The following is a 17,418-nucleotide window of genomic DNA, read 5'->3' as shown; positions in this document are numbered from 1 at the left end:
GCCAAAGAGATGAGGAGAATAGTTTCCAGAAAGCAATGATTGGATCTCCCTTTTCATGAGGGAGAATAGGCAGGACTATGTAAGCCTGTAAGTAGCACTTGAGAACAGGTCCTGTAAGGCAGCATTGTCTCCCTCTCGTATGGCGCCTGAAGAACATATTATATTATATAACCTTTCCCCAAGCCCGCCCTGCTCCGACAGGGACCCTCTTCCTTTAGAACCCTGAGAATAACAACTTGTGGAGGACAATCTACGTCTTAACAAGCCGGATTAGTTAGTTTAAAGCAATGAACTGAGGCCATTTGTGCAGATGCTAATCAAAAAAGAAAAAGGGAAAAAATTGTAAAAGACCCATGTGCTTCCACCTCTTGTAAGTACAATACAGATAAAGAGGAGGGTGTCCCGGGGCCACATCTGTGAACTGACCTCTAAGGCACACAAAGGTCTTCGGGGCTTGGGGGTTATAAAAGGAGGGAAGAGGGTCTGTAGCAGGCCAGTGGCAGACAAGAATGGCTCTAGCAGGGCAGTTATCAGGGAACTGTCTAAAGCCTTTTTTTTTCCCCCCTTGGAAATTGTTCTTTAGTTGTGTCCCATGAGGTCTTCGCTTTTGCACAGGCTCTTCCCAGCTCCTAGCACAGAGCCTGGGACATAGCAGAGATGCACACTGGTTGGCTGGTTGGACAGACAACAGGTAGAGGAACAGAAGTAGAAGGAAAGACTCCAAAATGTCAAAATGCCAAAAACAAACAGATCCCACCAGTATGTAACTGTCCCCTCTTTGCTTTCCACACCAAAATGTAAAATCATATTAAACATAATAGCATATTTGGAAAGATACTCTGTGTCTTCAGAGATCAATGACTAGATGGATTATTAACATTCAACCATGACTGGCACTTTAAAATACACACAGAAAAAGGAAAGCTACTCGGTTGATGATTCAGACTCAGAATATCGCAGAAAATTTAAGCCCGTTAAAAAAAAAATAATCTGTCATTTCATCAGCTTCTCTGACAGATCGCTTTTTTTCTATACCACAACTAGGAAACTGACTCATGAAGGAAGGAATGCTGAGTTTCCTTTAGAATAGTCTGAGAATAATATAATATACCCACTCTATTACACACTGGATCTAAGTGTGCAATCAGCGTGAGAGAGAAAAACAAATTGTGAGAGAGAACACTATCTCTCACATTCCAGAGAGTCGTGCTCATGCGCGTATACACACACACACACACACACACACACACACACACACACACACACAAAGCTTCTACTGGTTTCTTACATTTTAACTGCCCTTCAGAGTACATGTTGCTGTTTCAGGAATTCTCTAAGCCAAACCACAGCTTCCCTAGGTTGGTTGGAATGCTAACCTCCTAAGCAGCTCAGGATGTTCTGCCGAGACCGTTCAGTTAGAAGACAATCAACTGTCCTCCAAGTTGGAGGACAGTAAGTTGGAGATTCAAAATTATCCTTAAAGAGTAAAATATAAAAGTTGTCTCTCTGAACAACACTCCTCTCTAACACCATCACAAAGAGTACTTTTATCCAAGAAGTTTGTAATCTTCCTCGAAAAGACACAGATAGAACGCCAAAATGTTCCTTCTATAATTTATGGATATTTCAAATAAAAGAATAACCCTTTTACACATATATTCAGTCCATACTGCCTCTCAGACAGAGATTTTTTTTTTTTTTTTGCCCCTTTTGGTTTACTGCCAATGATTGTATCATTTTCTCATGTCCCTGTCACCTGGAGCTGACGAATGGATTTTTCTGCTGCTGCTCTTCCCAGAAGTCTTAGAATCAAGTTTGCTTCAGACCCTGCCTAATTCCCTGATGTTTCAAAGCCCATGTAGGACAGTCAGACCTGTCCTTTCAAAGGACCCAACCTTGCCAAGAACAGATCCTTGCTAACAGAGCCAGAATATGTGGTTGCAATTGAGTTTGAGGCTAGATAGGAAACCTGCTGCATACAACACTTTTTGCAAGCCCCTGGAGGACTCCAAGAAGAAGCCAGCAGCTTCTTGTCCTCAAGGAGTTTACCACCCAGCAGGGACAGTTAAGACAAGATTACTAATGGTTACAACACAAGGCGGTGCAACAGAACATCAGAGAAGCAGAACCCAAGCACCCTGCAGAGTCAAAGAAGGATGTATAAAAGGCTCTTGGGGAAAAAATGGAAAATGTGATGAACCTCTGAGGGTTTTATTTAAGATTTCAACAGGGATGAGGATGTTCCAGATGCAGGAAAGGACACGAGCACTTGCGCAGAAGAGTGTGGGTCCTAATTTGGTCACACTGGAGAGATTGGTTTGTCTGCAAAGAGGAAAGCAGAGGAAAATTTAGGATGGGGCCATATTAGAGGAGGTAATATCAGACCCTGGTAGCACAGAGGAGCTGCTGACCTTTTTGAGCCAAGCAGCATCCTAACTGGAAACCACAGCTTCACTAGGCTCTCAAAGCACCTTACTTTATGAGAATTCCAAGGACACTCCAAGCAATTAAGGGTGCCAAGGGCCCATTATCACCAAGAAATCCAGGGGGCACCCACTTTGCATGAAGCATACTTTCTGAGAATGTGAACCTTTAAGAGTCAAATTAGAAAGTTGGAAAGCCTATCCTCTTCTGTATGTCTTTGGAAATAAATAAATCTTTCTATTTCAATATTTGGCATCGTGACAAGACCTAAGAGGAACTAGAGAGATAATTAATAAGGGCATGAGGGGAAAGTGCAATTAAAAATGGCAAAGACTACTCCATAAATAAGTGCTTCATACTGAGAAAGATTATTACTGCGATCTCCAGCTTCAAACCTGAAATCAAATCACTCTGAATGGATAATTTGGGCATTATTGGTGGGGGAGGGATGAGGGAAGGGGAGAACCCAGGACGGTTCCTAGTCTCCAAATCACGGGAGAAACACGATTTTATTCTGACCTCACCTTGCTGTCACTTTAAATCAACAAAATCATCACGGCTTAGTCCCAGTTGGCATAACTCTCCATAACCTCAACTTGTAATGTCAGTCTTCAGTTTCTTAGCCAGGAGAAGAGGTTAGATTGAGACAGCCTCAAGAAGAGCCTTTTCCAGGGAACTTTAAAAAAAAAAAAAAACAAGTTTCCTAGGAAACGAGGAAGGCAAACTCCCTTTATCTGAATAAGGCCCTTTGTCAGAAATAAAAACGAGCTGGAGCAAATCTGAAAGCTCAAGCCCCATCAGGCCAAGAGATGTCTGAAGCTCTGGCCCAGTTCACAGAGCTTGCCTAAAGATGTGTCCCATCTAAAGAGCAGTCCACATGTCTGTCGTTCATCGGAGAACTTTGGGCTTCTGCGTTTTTGAATGGAATGAGTCAAAACTGATTCATTTCCTGCAATTTAATTTCATAGCTGAATGCCAAGTATAAGAAGAGAAGGTCACAGGAACACGGATCTATCTCCAGAAAGCGATCACACTCCCTGGGCTGCTGTAAGTGGAGATTTAATTGGACACAGTAGGTTTTGCTATTGTTGCAACATGGAAATAAATTATTTTATTTAAACAGCCAATAGCCACAGCCAGCTCGGTGGCCACAATGGTCAGAAAGAAATCTGAATTCCAATTACTGTTTGAGATGGAGACAAGTCGTGCTTGTACTGATTGCAGACGGTGGTGAATAGCTCTGTTATTTCATAATTCTAGTCGTCGTCATCATTGTCATCCTGCCTTACATTTGTCTAGTAATCTTAGGAAAGAACGGTGACCAGAGAGGAAAACCGCTGTCCATACTATCCTTAGCTCCAGTCAGCGAAATCTACAGAAATAAAAATGAGACGAGCAGCTCCCGACTATCTTTGCTGCTCAGAAGACTTGGCTCACCCTCTTTTAAGTTGGAGGCTAGCAAATTGTACCCACGGTCCAAATCTAGCTTACTGCCTGTATTTGTTAATAAAGCTTTATTGGAAGACAGCCACACTCCTTCACCTACATATTGTCTATGGCTGCTTTTGTACTCTACTGACAGTTCAGTAGTTAGAGACCCATGTGGCCCGCAGAGTTTAAAATATTTGCTAGTTGACCCCTTGCTTTACAAATCCCTGCTGTTAATCGCCATCATCATCACCATCATCATCCTATCCATTTGCAGAGGTCGTGGTGCCAGAGGGTTTCTAACACACTTTGCTTCATAAACACCCTTCTGATACACAGGTGGAGACAAACACAGTGCCCAGAGACACCTTAGACCAGCGTCATGTCTCCAGGGGAGATTTATACTTGGCACTGGCTGTATCATGGGACACTTGGGGTAAGGATGTTTCATTGTGTGAGGGCAGGGAGAACCACTGCTCCTAGTTTTCGTCAAGATTCAAGAAGCAATGGGCCTGACCCATCAATGTGGGTGATCCGTCAGGAAATGGTGGTGAGGATCTTAGACTTGGAAATTGCTTATTAAACCAGCGTATGTTAATACATTTATATTACATGTACATATGTAAAGTAATATTCTCACCCATCTGGAGTGGAAATATGTAAATGAAGAAACATAAAAGTTGAGAACATTAACCTGATTGGACTCTTTGAAACTGCAATAGAGTAATATTTTTAGAGTTCACATTGAAACCCGAATTCAAATTCAGACATCCACTAGCTGTCTATCTCAGGGAAAAATTCTTACCCTCTCTAAGCTTCCATTTCTTCATCTGCAAAACGGAAGTGCTAACAGATAACACTCTTCAGGGCAACAGTAAGAACTGAATAAGATAATTTTCATGAAAAATGCATGCCACAGCGCAGTATATGCTCAAGAATGGCAAAGGTAGAGATTCTGTGTTTGGGTTCAACTAAGAAGGTAGGAGAGTCCCTTCCTAAGGCTGATCGAAATTTGCTTAACCAATAGGGCTCATAATCCCCAAAATATTTTAATTCTGTATTCCACTGGCTTTTAATATTATGCTTAAAAATATTTTACTTTGTATTTTCACATTGCTTCTACTCCCAAAGCTTTTCCAAATGAACTCAATGATCTCCACGTATGCATGGTATCAAGGTCAGGTATTTGCCCATTTTACAGATGAAGAAAGCAGTTATACCTGGAGCCCTGGAGTTAATGTGTTAAGCTGAGACCCTCTCTCTCCTGTCTCACAGCCCAGGGCACTTAGTGCTACCCTGGACTTCATGTAAGGGTCTTTCAAAAGTCAAGCCTAATATTCTGGGGAAGCCTGGGGTCCTACTTAGACAGCTACAGTTGAAAGAATGAGAGCAAGGGCAGAAGACACGGTGAAGAAAGCAGGACACTCAAGAAAGCAAGACTCGAACCAAAGGAAGATTCTGCTTCAGAATTCAGACAAATGCAGTGTGCCTTTAAAAAGGACCATGTCTCTACTTCTATATTGCTTACGATCTGAAGCTAAGCCAGAGGGGTGTACATAGTGAGATCTTTGTCTCATTTCAGGAAGGATACAGGATAAAGATTCTGTGCCAGTAATCTTCCTTGGATTAATGGTTTCTCTTTTATCTTCTGTATTTCTGCTCAGATGTCTTTTCTCTGAATGAGTCAGAGGAATGCAAATGATGGGTGCAGTCCGCCTGAAATATTTAAATCTAGTTTTGCAATGTTTTGCAGGTTTGGAGAGGAAAATTACACACACACACACACATACACATACACACACACACACACACACACACACACCACACGATGAAGGAATGGCAGATGAGAATTACAGATATATCAGCCAGCAATACAAAAATGTGGGATTTCAATTTGACAACAAACTCATTTTTCTTTTTCCATTTCTTTGTTTCTCCAGATCAACATTTAGATGCTTGATGTGAGTGGAAGGAATCTGCAACATTCTTTTGTGAGACTCGGAATCTCATCAAGAATGTATCTGACTACACGGAAAACTGATTTTCTTTTGGCTCCTAAATGACAAGCCTTCATTATGCAATGAGCATGTCCCTGGAGAAAGCATTCTCTACACACTGATAGAGAGAAGTTGGGACAGGTTGGGTGGTTGGGCATGATTTGTGTGCATTTCCCCGATCCCTCTTTTTCTGATACACTCTGAACTCTTTATTTTCATGTTCAGTCATAGACTTGCAGGCGGTGTCTCATATTGCGACTCAGAGAGCTTCCTCTGAAAGGAAACCTGAATGGCATTAATATTCAAATCCTCTGGCTTGGTTTGCAGTGGCCTGATGGAGCTTGCACAGAGCTCCTGTGCCGCAAGGGAACAAATCTTGGGAAATGCAGCTGAGCAAATTGGGATTTAGCTTCTGTGTCCCCATGTGCAGTACTTAACACGAAACCCTTATAATGAAAGGTCTCCTCCAAAGGCTTTTATTGCTGCAAGAAAGAGTTCCTACCCATGTGAACCCAAGGACAGAGGGAGGTTTTCTTATTTTCCTTTCCACCTCATGTGTAAGAATAATCTCATGCCTTCAGGACAAAGCCTTCTTTAAACAACAAAGTGAAATGCTTTCAACGTCCATGAACATCTCCCAACATCAATGAGATTGCTATTCACAGATGAAAAAGGGCGGGGGGATGTGGGGCATGAACAATTGGTCAATACGGCATTACCCTCGAAAACCAGAAAGCCAGAATTTGAAATGTGAAACATCTCCCACTCCTATTAAATTAGGATTGATGAGTTCCCAGGGATATTCAACTTCCTTTGACTTTAAATGATTTATAACCCTTCTCTGTGTCATGGTTTCTAAATTTTCTCCAAGCATGCACCTGAACTAAGGTTGGAAAGGCTTGGCACAAGTGCACAAAATCATGCTCCTTTTTCTCAAAAGATTTTCATAAATTGGCCTGTGGAGTTCAATTCAACATTCACTAAGCATCTGTGTCAGGTGCTGTGCTAGGTACCTGGGCAGAGAGAGGAAGGAGGTGTGGCCCCGGCACCCAGAGAGTTCCCATCCAGTAGAGAGCGAGAAACTGGTATCTGGAATGTCATACAAGTACTAGAGGTAAATAAAGAGAAGGGACTGTCCAAGAGGAGAGGTATCAATATTTTCTGAATATTTAAAAAAACAGTATCATCATCATTTGCGTTAGGGTTTGAAGATACTGACCATTGGAGAGGTGGACTATAAAAGAAAAAGAGGCCTACGGTGAGGTCACAATCTCTAGACAAGCAAATAAATACAGCTTGAAATACAACTACGTCCAGGAACACAAAAGTATGTTGACTTTGCCAAGTCAGATTTGTTGGGTTTCTATTATCCATGCTTTCTATTGATCAAGAATTGATTTATGTCACCCTAGGGCCTACTTCAGAAGGTTACATGTTATGAGAAAGGTCAGACTTCAGTCTCTCTGAGTGAGATTTTCGTGGGCGCGGCTTCCACCCAGCAGTCCTCGCTCCAATTCCTTCCCCCCTCTCCAGAAAACCACTCAAAATAAAATTCTCGGAGGTGTCTGGTGGCTGCAAGCCTGAATGCGGGTCCTCCTTGGACCCCAATCAGTCTGTCAGGGAACTATCAAAGCTAGGTGTCTAAATGAGAAGTGAGAGGTGAGGCAGAGAACCCAGGCCACTGACAGAAAGCCCCTTCTCCAAGCGGGGCTCAACCAGTCTCTCACTAGCATGGGGAAACCCATCCAGTCTGGTACAAACACACAAACCATACGGTGAAACAAGTAGCCATTTCTCCCTTGGATGGACTTCAAATGTTTCTATCATCCTATGTGAGTTCTCCAGAACTGAAATCAAGGTATATATTAGATACCTTATATATACACATACATATACATATATACCTATACCTATACATATGTATATATACCTACGTGTGTCTATATGTATGTATGTACATATGTGTGTGTTCTATACTATATATATATAGATATATCGATGTATATAAATCCCAGTTTCAGTGGCTGTAACTTACCCAAGGAGTCCTCCTGGTGAATGAGAACGTGGTTCACCAAAATGCCTTGCTGTCTTAACACCAGAATTCAAACCGTCATCTCTGCTACAGAGAGATTTCATATCTATAGACACATCCCAGCCCACCAAATTAACGGTCTCTGGCTGGAGGAAGCATGTGCTGAGAAGGGTTTTTTTTTTTTTTAAATGCTCATTTAAATGAGATGCAAGCTAATTTACTCTCCTAAATGATTTTGAGGTAGTGAATGGCAAAATGTGAAAAATGACTAAGTCCACTCATGCATCAGACAGGATAATTCTGGCAAAGTTGGTGCTGACAGCATTAAGAAACAATGATGGAAGAGTCTGGCCTTGTTGTTGTCATTTTAATTGTCACTTTGAGTGACGAAAAATGCATTTCCTTCTCCAACATACTTATTTCTCGGCTTTGTAATACCTTAACTGGGTCCATGTCACTTGAGAGTGTGACCAAAAAAAAAAAGAAATCAAAAGGAAAATAAGTGTGTGTGTGAATGTGTGAAAGAAAGAGGGAGCAGGAGAGAGGGGAAGAGCAAAGGGGCGAGAAGGAGAGAGAGAGTGACAGAATCAGGGAAACAATGAGACAAAGACGGAGAGGAAAAATGATAGACAAACAAGGATTATTTCAGATGGCTCTTCCTGAATATCAAACAAAAGAGTGCCGTTAGTAATCTCATGGAAAAGGCTAGTTTTTGCAAATCAAGAAACCCATGATGTTTCCAAGATCCACTCTGAGTTTTCAGGCAAGATAGCCCAGAATTTCTTGTTAAAAGCTTAAGGGCTCAATTTATGCTAAGCATTCAAGGAAATGTCTCATCCAAACAGGATATCGTTTTTCATATTAAAGAAGCAAACCGATCTCAGAGCATAAATGTTATTATTCACAGTCGCAAAGGAAAATGGCATTTACATTCTCTTGCTTCCTAGGGATGGAAGGAGGAGGCTCTCCCTTCTTTGGGGCCAGAAGAGGATTCAGAAATCCTGTTTCTACTCCTGAAAGAAATACATTTATTTCTCTCAAGCCCAGTAGGCAAGTCCACAAGCCTCGTCCACGGCATCGATTGCTTTGATGGACCAGTTTACAGTATGTGCATGTTGCTTTTCAAAATATGTTTGGGAGAAAGAATCAAAGCTAATTTCAGTATGTGAAAAGCTAGCAGATTCCATTAGTGATTGTGACTTCACTTCAAAGTGATAAGGCTGCTGGATGCAGGTTCTCAGAACTGAATGTCCAAATGGGAATTTATGATGTAGAACTTCAGTTTTATCAACCATAGGCTTCAACACACGTACAAAGGAAGAAATACATATTTTTTTCCTTAGCAGAAATTTCAAAGTTATCCCAGTGAACCAGTTGTGCATTTTTTTCTCCTCTCCACCCCCATCATTTTTTCTTCTTCCAAACAGGTTAGAATCGGGGAGGGAGTAACTGGGATCATTATTTCTGGTTTTCACATTGATGGATCTGAAAGAGTGCACTTTACGTGAACTCACATTGCCTCTTCTACAGATGACCACAGCAAAATCCCAGAAGCAATTCTCATGGGAATAGACCATAGCCTGTTTCTCTGAATTGCCCTTAAAACATCTATATCTGGTAATATTCTTAATTATTTTGGTTCCAAACTCCATGAAGTCATCTCATTTTCATGAAGGGCTTTGAAAAGGATATGGTCAATGATACTTAATGATTATCATTACATTTAAGATGCGCCCAATCCATAAATGAGCATAAACAGACTACACATATATCCAAAGAAGAAAATGGTATGCCATGCTAAATTCTATCAAAATGGAGCAAATTTTACTTGAAAGTTTATTATGAAATACTTAGTGTTTCCACCTATAAAACAGGGTGATCTCCACTTAATGATATGTAATTTTTGTTTTTTTACAAGACAAATTTACATTACTCCACATACGGAGAGTTAATAGCTAGGTCCACTGGTTTCCAAAAAAAAAAAAAAAAAAGAATGTTAACTTTCATGTTTATTGAGTCCCTACTGCATACACCAGGCACAGCTGACGAGCTCTTTTAATCCTCACACATTCCCTAGGAGGTGGATATTCCAATACCCATTTCACAGATGATGAAACTGAAGCTCTAAGACTTGCCCGTGATCTGATAACAGGTAGGTGGTGGAACAGAGGATAAACTCAGACCCATCCCATCTGATTCCGAAGTCATGTTCCAAAAGACTCTCTAGCATGGTTTTTGTGTTTTTTTTTTTCATCATTGAGCCTGTAGATATTTTTTTTTAATTTTTTATTTTTTATAAACATATATTTTTATCCCCAGGGGTACAGGTCTGTGAATCACCAGGTTTACACACTTCACAGCACTCACCAAAACACATACCCTCCCCAATGTCCATAATCCCACCCCCTTCTCCCAAACCCCCTCCCCCCAGAAACCCTCAGTTTGTTTTGTGAGATTAAGAGTCACTTATGGTTTGTCTCCCTCCCAATCCCATCTTGTTTCATTGATTCTTCTCCTACCCACTTAAGCCCCCATGTTGCATCACCACTTCCTCATATCAGGGAGATCATATGATAGTTGTCTTTCTCTGCTTGACTTATTTCGCTAAGCATGATACGCTCTAGTTCCATCCATGTTGTCGCAAATGGCAAGATTTCATTTCTTTTGATGGCTGCATAGTATTCCATTGTGTATATATACCACAATGGTTTTTGAACTGTGTTTCAGTGTTTTAAGCTCATCAATTGTTTGATTTGAATTTTTAAACAGATTGTAAGATATTTTAAAACTAGGGGGACTGGGTGGCTCAGTTGGTTAAGCATTTGACTTCAGCTCAGGTCATGCTATCAAGGTCCTGGAATCGAGCCCTGAGGTTGGTTCCATGGTCCTCAAGAAGTTTGCTTATCCCTTTTCCTCTGCCTCTCCCCTGCTCATTCTCTCTTTCTCTCTCTCTCTCTCAAGTAAATAAGTCTTTAAATAAGATATTTTTAAAACTATGATAAAAACAAGTACAATTTAAGTGTTGTATACTCAGTGATAACCCTCTGAGACTACCAGGATATTACCTAGTTTTCTCATTGACTGACTTTAGGATAGACTATGTTTATATAATATGTAACATATACTCATACTATAAAAATACTGCTTTTATCAATTCCATGTATTGAATTTTGTATAGAATTTGCTTGGTTAAGGGTTAAACACATACACACACACACACACACACACACACACACACACACACACACACACACACCCGTTTGAACATTGCTGCTCTAGGGCATACTTTCTCAAGGCAGGGTGGCAATATAACTCCCAAGGAGTGAAATTTGGTTCTTGAGGGCCAAAAAAATCTTATGAACTCAAGTGGTTTTTCCATTGAGTATATAAACTAGTAACTGTTATTTCTGTGGTATTAAGATCTCAACACGGGAGTGGGGGGTGGATTAGGGAAAAAAAGGTCTCAAAAGATTCTTTATGGGACAGATAAAAAAAAAAAAAAAAAAAGCTTGAGCAACACTGCTCTAGGGTATTAAGAATTTCAGAGAACTTGAAACAGAAGAGGGATAGCTTGGTCCTTATTCAGCTTGAGCAGGCCATCTAACTTGAATGGTAACTGCAAGGAGTTCTCCTTGGAGAATAAACCTGGCTTGTTCACAATTTTAGGATTTTCTATCCATAAAAGACTTTTATGAGCCCCAGTCCTTTGCTTCTGAGAGAAGACTTAGGAACCTGAACCAGCTGCCTCATTTCGCAGAAGGTAGCACTGAGGTCTGCAGAAGCAAAGGGTTTTCCCAAGGACATAGAACTCTTTGCAGCAGCTGGAACGCAAACCCAGGATGGCACCCTACATGGGGTAGGCGCTCAGAAAGTGTTGGGGGATGAACAAAAGGATGAACAATTTCAATCTAACACGTATCATTGGGAAGATCAGATATAAGAATTTCTTTCTTTAACCAACTGTATGCAGACTGCCCATTCCAGGTCACCAATTGATAGAGAAAAAGAAAAAAAGGGGGGAGGGACCCACCGCCTCCACATCCCTGGTGACTGGAGTCCTCTGGGTGTCACCTCCCACCTCACAGCCCCAGCTGAGGCGAAAAGTGTCTGCAGACAATGCAAGAGAGTTCTTCCTCAAGCTGACCCTACCGCCTATCTTTCCTTTGTTTGTTTTTCTTTCTTTTAAGCTCTTACAATACTCCTAGCGTAGTGCCATCTGCTGAAGCAGGATGAACAGGTAGCTTTAAAATGATGATAGCTCTGGGAAATGATAATCACTAGGTCATAGAAAGCTGCACTGCAGTGTATAAATAAGATAAGTAAAAGTGCTGAGGATTGCATGTTTGCTTTAATAAAATGTGTTTTCCCTTTTTGTGAAGAATGCCTTTCTCGAATGCCTGGGGAGAGACACTGAACTATAGACCAGAAACACACAGACGGTTCCAGAATCTGGCAATGAGGGTGGGATCAGAGGGGAGAGGGATGAAATATTACTTACTTACTGAGACACAAAAGGAAAAAAAGTTGGACCAGAGCCTTTGTGTTGAATTGCTGAAGCAATGGAATGAGAAAAGAACTTCCAGGTCTGATTCCAAGGCTCCCTTTGGTAAAGGCAACGCGCTGCAGTGAAGGGCAGGGGCTTGGGTTACAGCACAGCTCTCCACTCACCGCATGACCTTGGGACACTCAGTCTCTCTGCATCTTGATTTTCTCCTATGTGAAAAGGGGATACTATCTCACAGGGATAGCCTGAGTTTACACTAGAAAATGTACATAAAGAACCAACCAGAACAGCTGACAGACCTCTGGCATTGAATAAATGATAGTAGTGATGATAAGGATGCAGAGGCTTAAGGTGAGGACAGTGGTGGGTGAGGACGATGAGGAGACACGGGCCTTTGCTAGAAAGTAGCTACATGTACACACTGAATCCTGGATACCGTAAGTAGAAGTTACCATGCCCTGTGAGGTATGCCACCGGAATAGAGGATTCATAGAGCAAGAATTCTCTCTGCAAAATACTTCAGTGAGCAAGAGCGAAGCCTTCAAAAGCATGGGCAGCTTCTGAATTTCACCAGGTATGTTCTCTTCCTACAAAGCATTTTTACTGACATTCTTTCGTTTTACCCCCACACCAGGAAGATGAGGTTGCCGGGGAAGGCACAAGATGCCCATTTAACAGATGAGAAAACCTGAGGTCTCAGGAGGCTTCAGTCATTTGGTCACTAGCTCAGTGTTTCACAGAGAGCTGGTACCCAGACCAAAAAGCCTGGCTGTCTGCTTCTTATCCCAATGGTACACTGAGCTATTTTAAAATGTCCACCTGCAAACAAATGAGGAACTTAGGCAAGGCAAGTGCATCTGTGCTCTCTCTGCATCCTAATGTGTAGTCACCTCTCTCCTACCAGAGCTCTTCCCCGAGTCAGCATGGCACTCTCTCTAGTCAACTCCTTGCCTCTGTCCTCCATCCTGACCCCAAGCAGAAAACCCAGGAGAGACTAAGGAAAGAAACCTTCCCCTTGAGAACCGATACTGTGAGATGTCTATCAAACCAGATACACAAAGGGCATCATCTGCCCATTGGGTGACTGCCAGGGGAACAGGACTGAGAAAACTCTGGAAGGCTTTGCTATACCCCAGTGACCAGAAGAGAGTGGACTCCCGTCTGCACAATGTCAACCCCGCTGAGGGTGCTCCCCTCCTCTCCTTCCCAACAGAACTCTGAGCACATATGTGGCAGATCCTTCTCCTCACAGCGGTCCTACGAGGACTGAGGGGCAGCAACCTTTCTTCACTTAGAAGACTGAAAAACCATGAACAAGGCACATACATACCACCGTATGCAGAAACCTGCAACTTATTAATTGGAAATCTAGGTCTTCAACAGATTTCTTCACTCCAGTTCCATCTCCTTGGAACTCTAATCAGAAAATCCAATTCAGGGGCGCCTGGGTGGCTCAGTGGGTTGAGCCGCTGCCTTCGGCTCAGGTCATGATCTCAGGGTCCTGGGATCGAGTCCCACATCGGGCTCTTTGCTCAGCAGGGAGCCTGCTTCCTCCTCTCCCTCTCTCTGCCTGCCTCTCTGTCTACTTGTGATCTCTCTCTGTCAAATAAATAAATAAAATCTTAAAAAAAAAAAAAAAAAAGAAAAGAAAAGAAAATCCAATTCAAATCTTCTTAAACAATAAGGTGATTTTTTTTTCCTCTTCTTTTTGTCCATTTACATAATTAAGTAGTTCAGAGATAAATTAAGTTTTAGATCCCAGGGTAAAGCTGGAGTTAGCTCTCCCCCGTGGCAACCCCCTAGCACCTCCAAGTTCTTGTCTTGTGGTAGAAGACTTGGATCCTGACATCACCAGCTTCCATGTTCCACTGCAGGTAGCAAGCTTTGCTATGACTGGGCGAACTTAAATCATGTGTCCATCCCTGAACCAATCCTAACAGGCAGAAGGAAAGGATAATTTGCTTAGTTTAGGCTACTAGGAGCCTGCCACTAGAGTCAGGGGCAAGGTCAATCCTACCCAGTCTACATGAATGACTACAGTGGAGAGGTACTTTCTCAAAGATAATTCAAGAAAATTCTCCTTCCAAATTCTTGGAAACTGGGCAGGAACCCCATAATGACATCTAATCTTTTATTCGACAAATATTCTGTGAACCCCTTTTGTGTGTAGGAGGTCAATTTTAATGAAGGAAAGACCAGTGTCTGCCTAGGCAGAACTCAGTCTGAAGGTATCGGAGTCAGATGGTAGAGAGTAGGTGCCTTCGAGGCTGACAGTATCTTTGACCACTCCCCCATCTTGGCCTCTAACAAACTCAAATTGCTCTTTTTCCTGGTCTCAGCCAGGCTGGTGAGAGACATACAACACAGTGGTGAATTCAAACTGTTTTCCATTTGCGACCAGAATCACAGAATTGGGTCTTATACCATAGAAAGGGCAGGGCTGTACAGCAATGAAGAGCACAGGCTCTGGCGTCCTTCTGCCTGACTCTGAATCCTGAGTCAGCTACTCCCCAGCTGTGTGATTCTGGGCAAGTGATAGGACCTCTCTGTGCTTCAGGTTCTTTGCCTACAAAGCAGTAATAATTAGAGTCCTCTAAGAATATTTTGAGATCCAACTGAGTTCTTAATACAGGGGTCTGTCACCTTTTTCTGTAAAAGACCAGAACAGTAAATATTTTAGGCATGGTAGCCATACAGTCCCTGCGGAGACTCCCCAACCCTGCAGTGATCTGTGAAAGCAGCAAAAGATGATCCATCAACAAATGAGCACAACTGTATCCCAGTAAAATTTTGTCTACAAAAACAGGTGGCACCTGGATTTGCCTGGCACTAAGCCAATATGGTAACTACTTTTAGAAACTTTTGGAATAGCTTTTAACCTCATTATTCTCTTTCACATACCGTTCCTCCCTCTCAATGGACTCTGCCCACCTTTCTTTGACAATGCTGACTGCAGATTTATTATTACAAATATATACACATTAGCTGTTTGTCTTTATTTATTGACTTAGTGACGCAGAAGATCAAGAAAACTCTCCACTCCTCAAATTGGTTTACCCTTCGCATGTTTGAATTGTCTTGTCCCTGTGACTTAAAGGAGAAACACTCAGCAAAAACCTCGGCATGTTGCACATGACCTAGTGCCCGGGTGATGCATCGCAAGTAAAGAATAATAACTGTTATTATTTGTTATAAATAAGCTCTCAGCCTCATTAGTGAATGTTCACTTGCAGACACTTAACTCCCATCAAAATGATTTCCTTATGTTATAAGCCACCCCTCAAGTTTCCTCCTCTACACCCCACTGCAGGTCCAGAAATCACCGCTCAGATTCCATGGTGCTCAGTCATGCTGAGTATGTCTCAAGAGACACAAAAACAACACTGGAGTTAAAAGTTAATCCTTCCTGCTGGGTTAATAATTAGGTAAAACCAGTTTGAAGCAAGAGGAAAAGCAGTGCGTCTGGAATTCAGGATGAATTAGTGAGGAAAGAGGCAAAATAAGGAATTACAGAGTTGGACTACAACTGCCAAGAACCCCACTTTCTGCTGGGCAGAAAGGGGAGGGGACGATAAAAACCCATTTAGGAGCCTTAACTTATAATCAGCAGGGAATCCTCGAACTCAGAATCAGATTCCCGTCTATCAGAAGGATTTTGAGCAAAACCAAATGAGTAACACTGCTGTTTATCAGTGAAACAGAGACCACTTAAAACTTGACAAATTATAAAATGTCTCCCCCTTAGCACTTCTAGTGGCAGCTCACTATATTTTATACCAAAGCATCTTCTAAATTCAGCATCATCCCCCAAATCTGTATGATGAAAGAGAAACTCTATGTTTCATTTGTTCATTTTGTGAGGAGGGCTACAACCCCAATCAGTAGGCCCCAGTCAATAGGCACATTACCCAGAATGCCAAGTGACAACCCTGGGAAAATCTAGGAGGAAAAGTAAAGCTAACAACTTCTCGGGCACAAAAACATACTGTCACACTGAGTTTCAGTAGAGAGGTACGTTGTTGAGCCCATTCATGACCCTTGATTTTGTTACTAGGAAAGGAATCAGTGGAGATGGGCATATTCTGTGTATCAGGGTAAAAATGTACCCAGAGCTCCAGGAATTCTCCCACTCATTGTATTGCTGGGTACAGACCTGGACATAGACCCAAAGGTCCTCGGTTAGTCTGAAATATACCACGGCCAAAATTCAGTTTGTAAAGGATGAAATGCCCCAGATTGGTTGGCCATGCTGCTGGTGCCACCTGCAGCCTGCTAACCTGGGAGACACACACTCAGTTAGCCATACAACCTCAGCCCCTTTCTACACTTTCTCTACAAAGGGAGCTCCTACCATTATCCAAATACATACAGCCTCTGCCATCCATCCATTTCCCTGGCACCAGAACTGAGAACTTTAGTGAAAGGAGCTAAGAAATCACAAAAGTCCCAAGAGCCTAGATTAAACTGCATGAGATTTAAAGTAAGATCAGGTCAGGTGTCACTTTCAAGGCTGCCGTTATTAACCAGAGGACTTGGGGCAAGTTATCACAATTTCTTCAACTGTAAAACAGTAATAGTGGCATCTACCTCCAAGTATTGCTGAATGAACTGAAGAAATATACTAGATCTTAGGGACTCAAGAGAGAAATTTTTTTTTTGAAATATAAGTTACATACGCTTGAAGTGTAATTTCTCCCTAACTCTCTATCTCTATGATATGCTGTCTGCTCCTCCCTGTGCTGGTACAATCTTTTGGTCATCTCAGGAACCACAGCAAAGGCAAGGATGCAGAAGACACAAGAAGAAGGAAGAGGACAAATAAAAGGAGAAGAAGAAAGTAAGGACCAACAGGTAACACCTACTGCACTTACAAAGTTCCAGACATTGGTCTAAACTGTTCATCTTTATTAACTCATTTAGTATTCATAAGGCGGTACCATAATTATACCCACTGTACAGATATATGGGATTTGTCCAAAGCTACACAGGCAGTTCCAGAACCCAGATGCAAACCCAGGCACAATGGCCCCAGA

The 17,418-nt window shown here is 42.0% G+C and overlaps 1 protein-coding gene across 3 annotated transcripts in view; it reads right to left on the bottom strand.

Annotated features, from left to right (window-relative positions):
* The window catches only part of LOC309846252 (uncharacterized protein), a 543,217-nt gene that overhangs the window by 476,434 nt on the left and 49,365 nt on the right, over window positions 1-17,418 (bottom strand). Inside the window, exon 4 of one of the 3 annotated variants that reach the window (XM_082695117.1) lies at window positions 14,097-14,318. The exons of the other annotated variants lie outside the window; for them this stretch is intronic. Within the exon in view, the coding sequence (XP_082551243.1) occupies window positions 14,185-14,318 (134 nt within the window). The 3' untranslated portion in view covers window positions 14,097-14,184. Of the gene's footprint in view, window positions 1-14,096; window positions 14,319-17,418 lie in introns of those variants that run through there. 3 annotated transcript variants of the gene reach the window in all.

This window comes from Mustela nivalis, assembly GCF_964662115.1.
Source record: "Mustela nivalis genome assembly, chromosome: 13".
Classification (NCBI taxonomy): Eukaryota; Metazoa; Chordata; class Mammalia; order Carnivora; family Mustelidae; genus Mustela; species Mustela nivalis.
The sequence above is the reverse complement of the archived record's forward strand: the minus strand, read 5'-3'. Positions and strand labels throughout refer to the sequence as shown.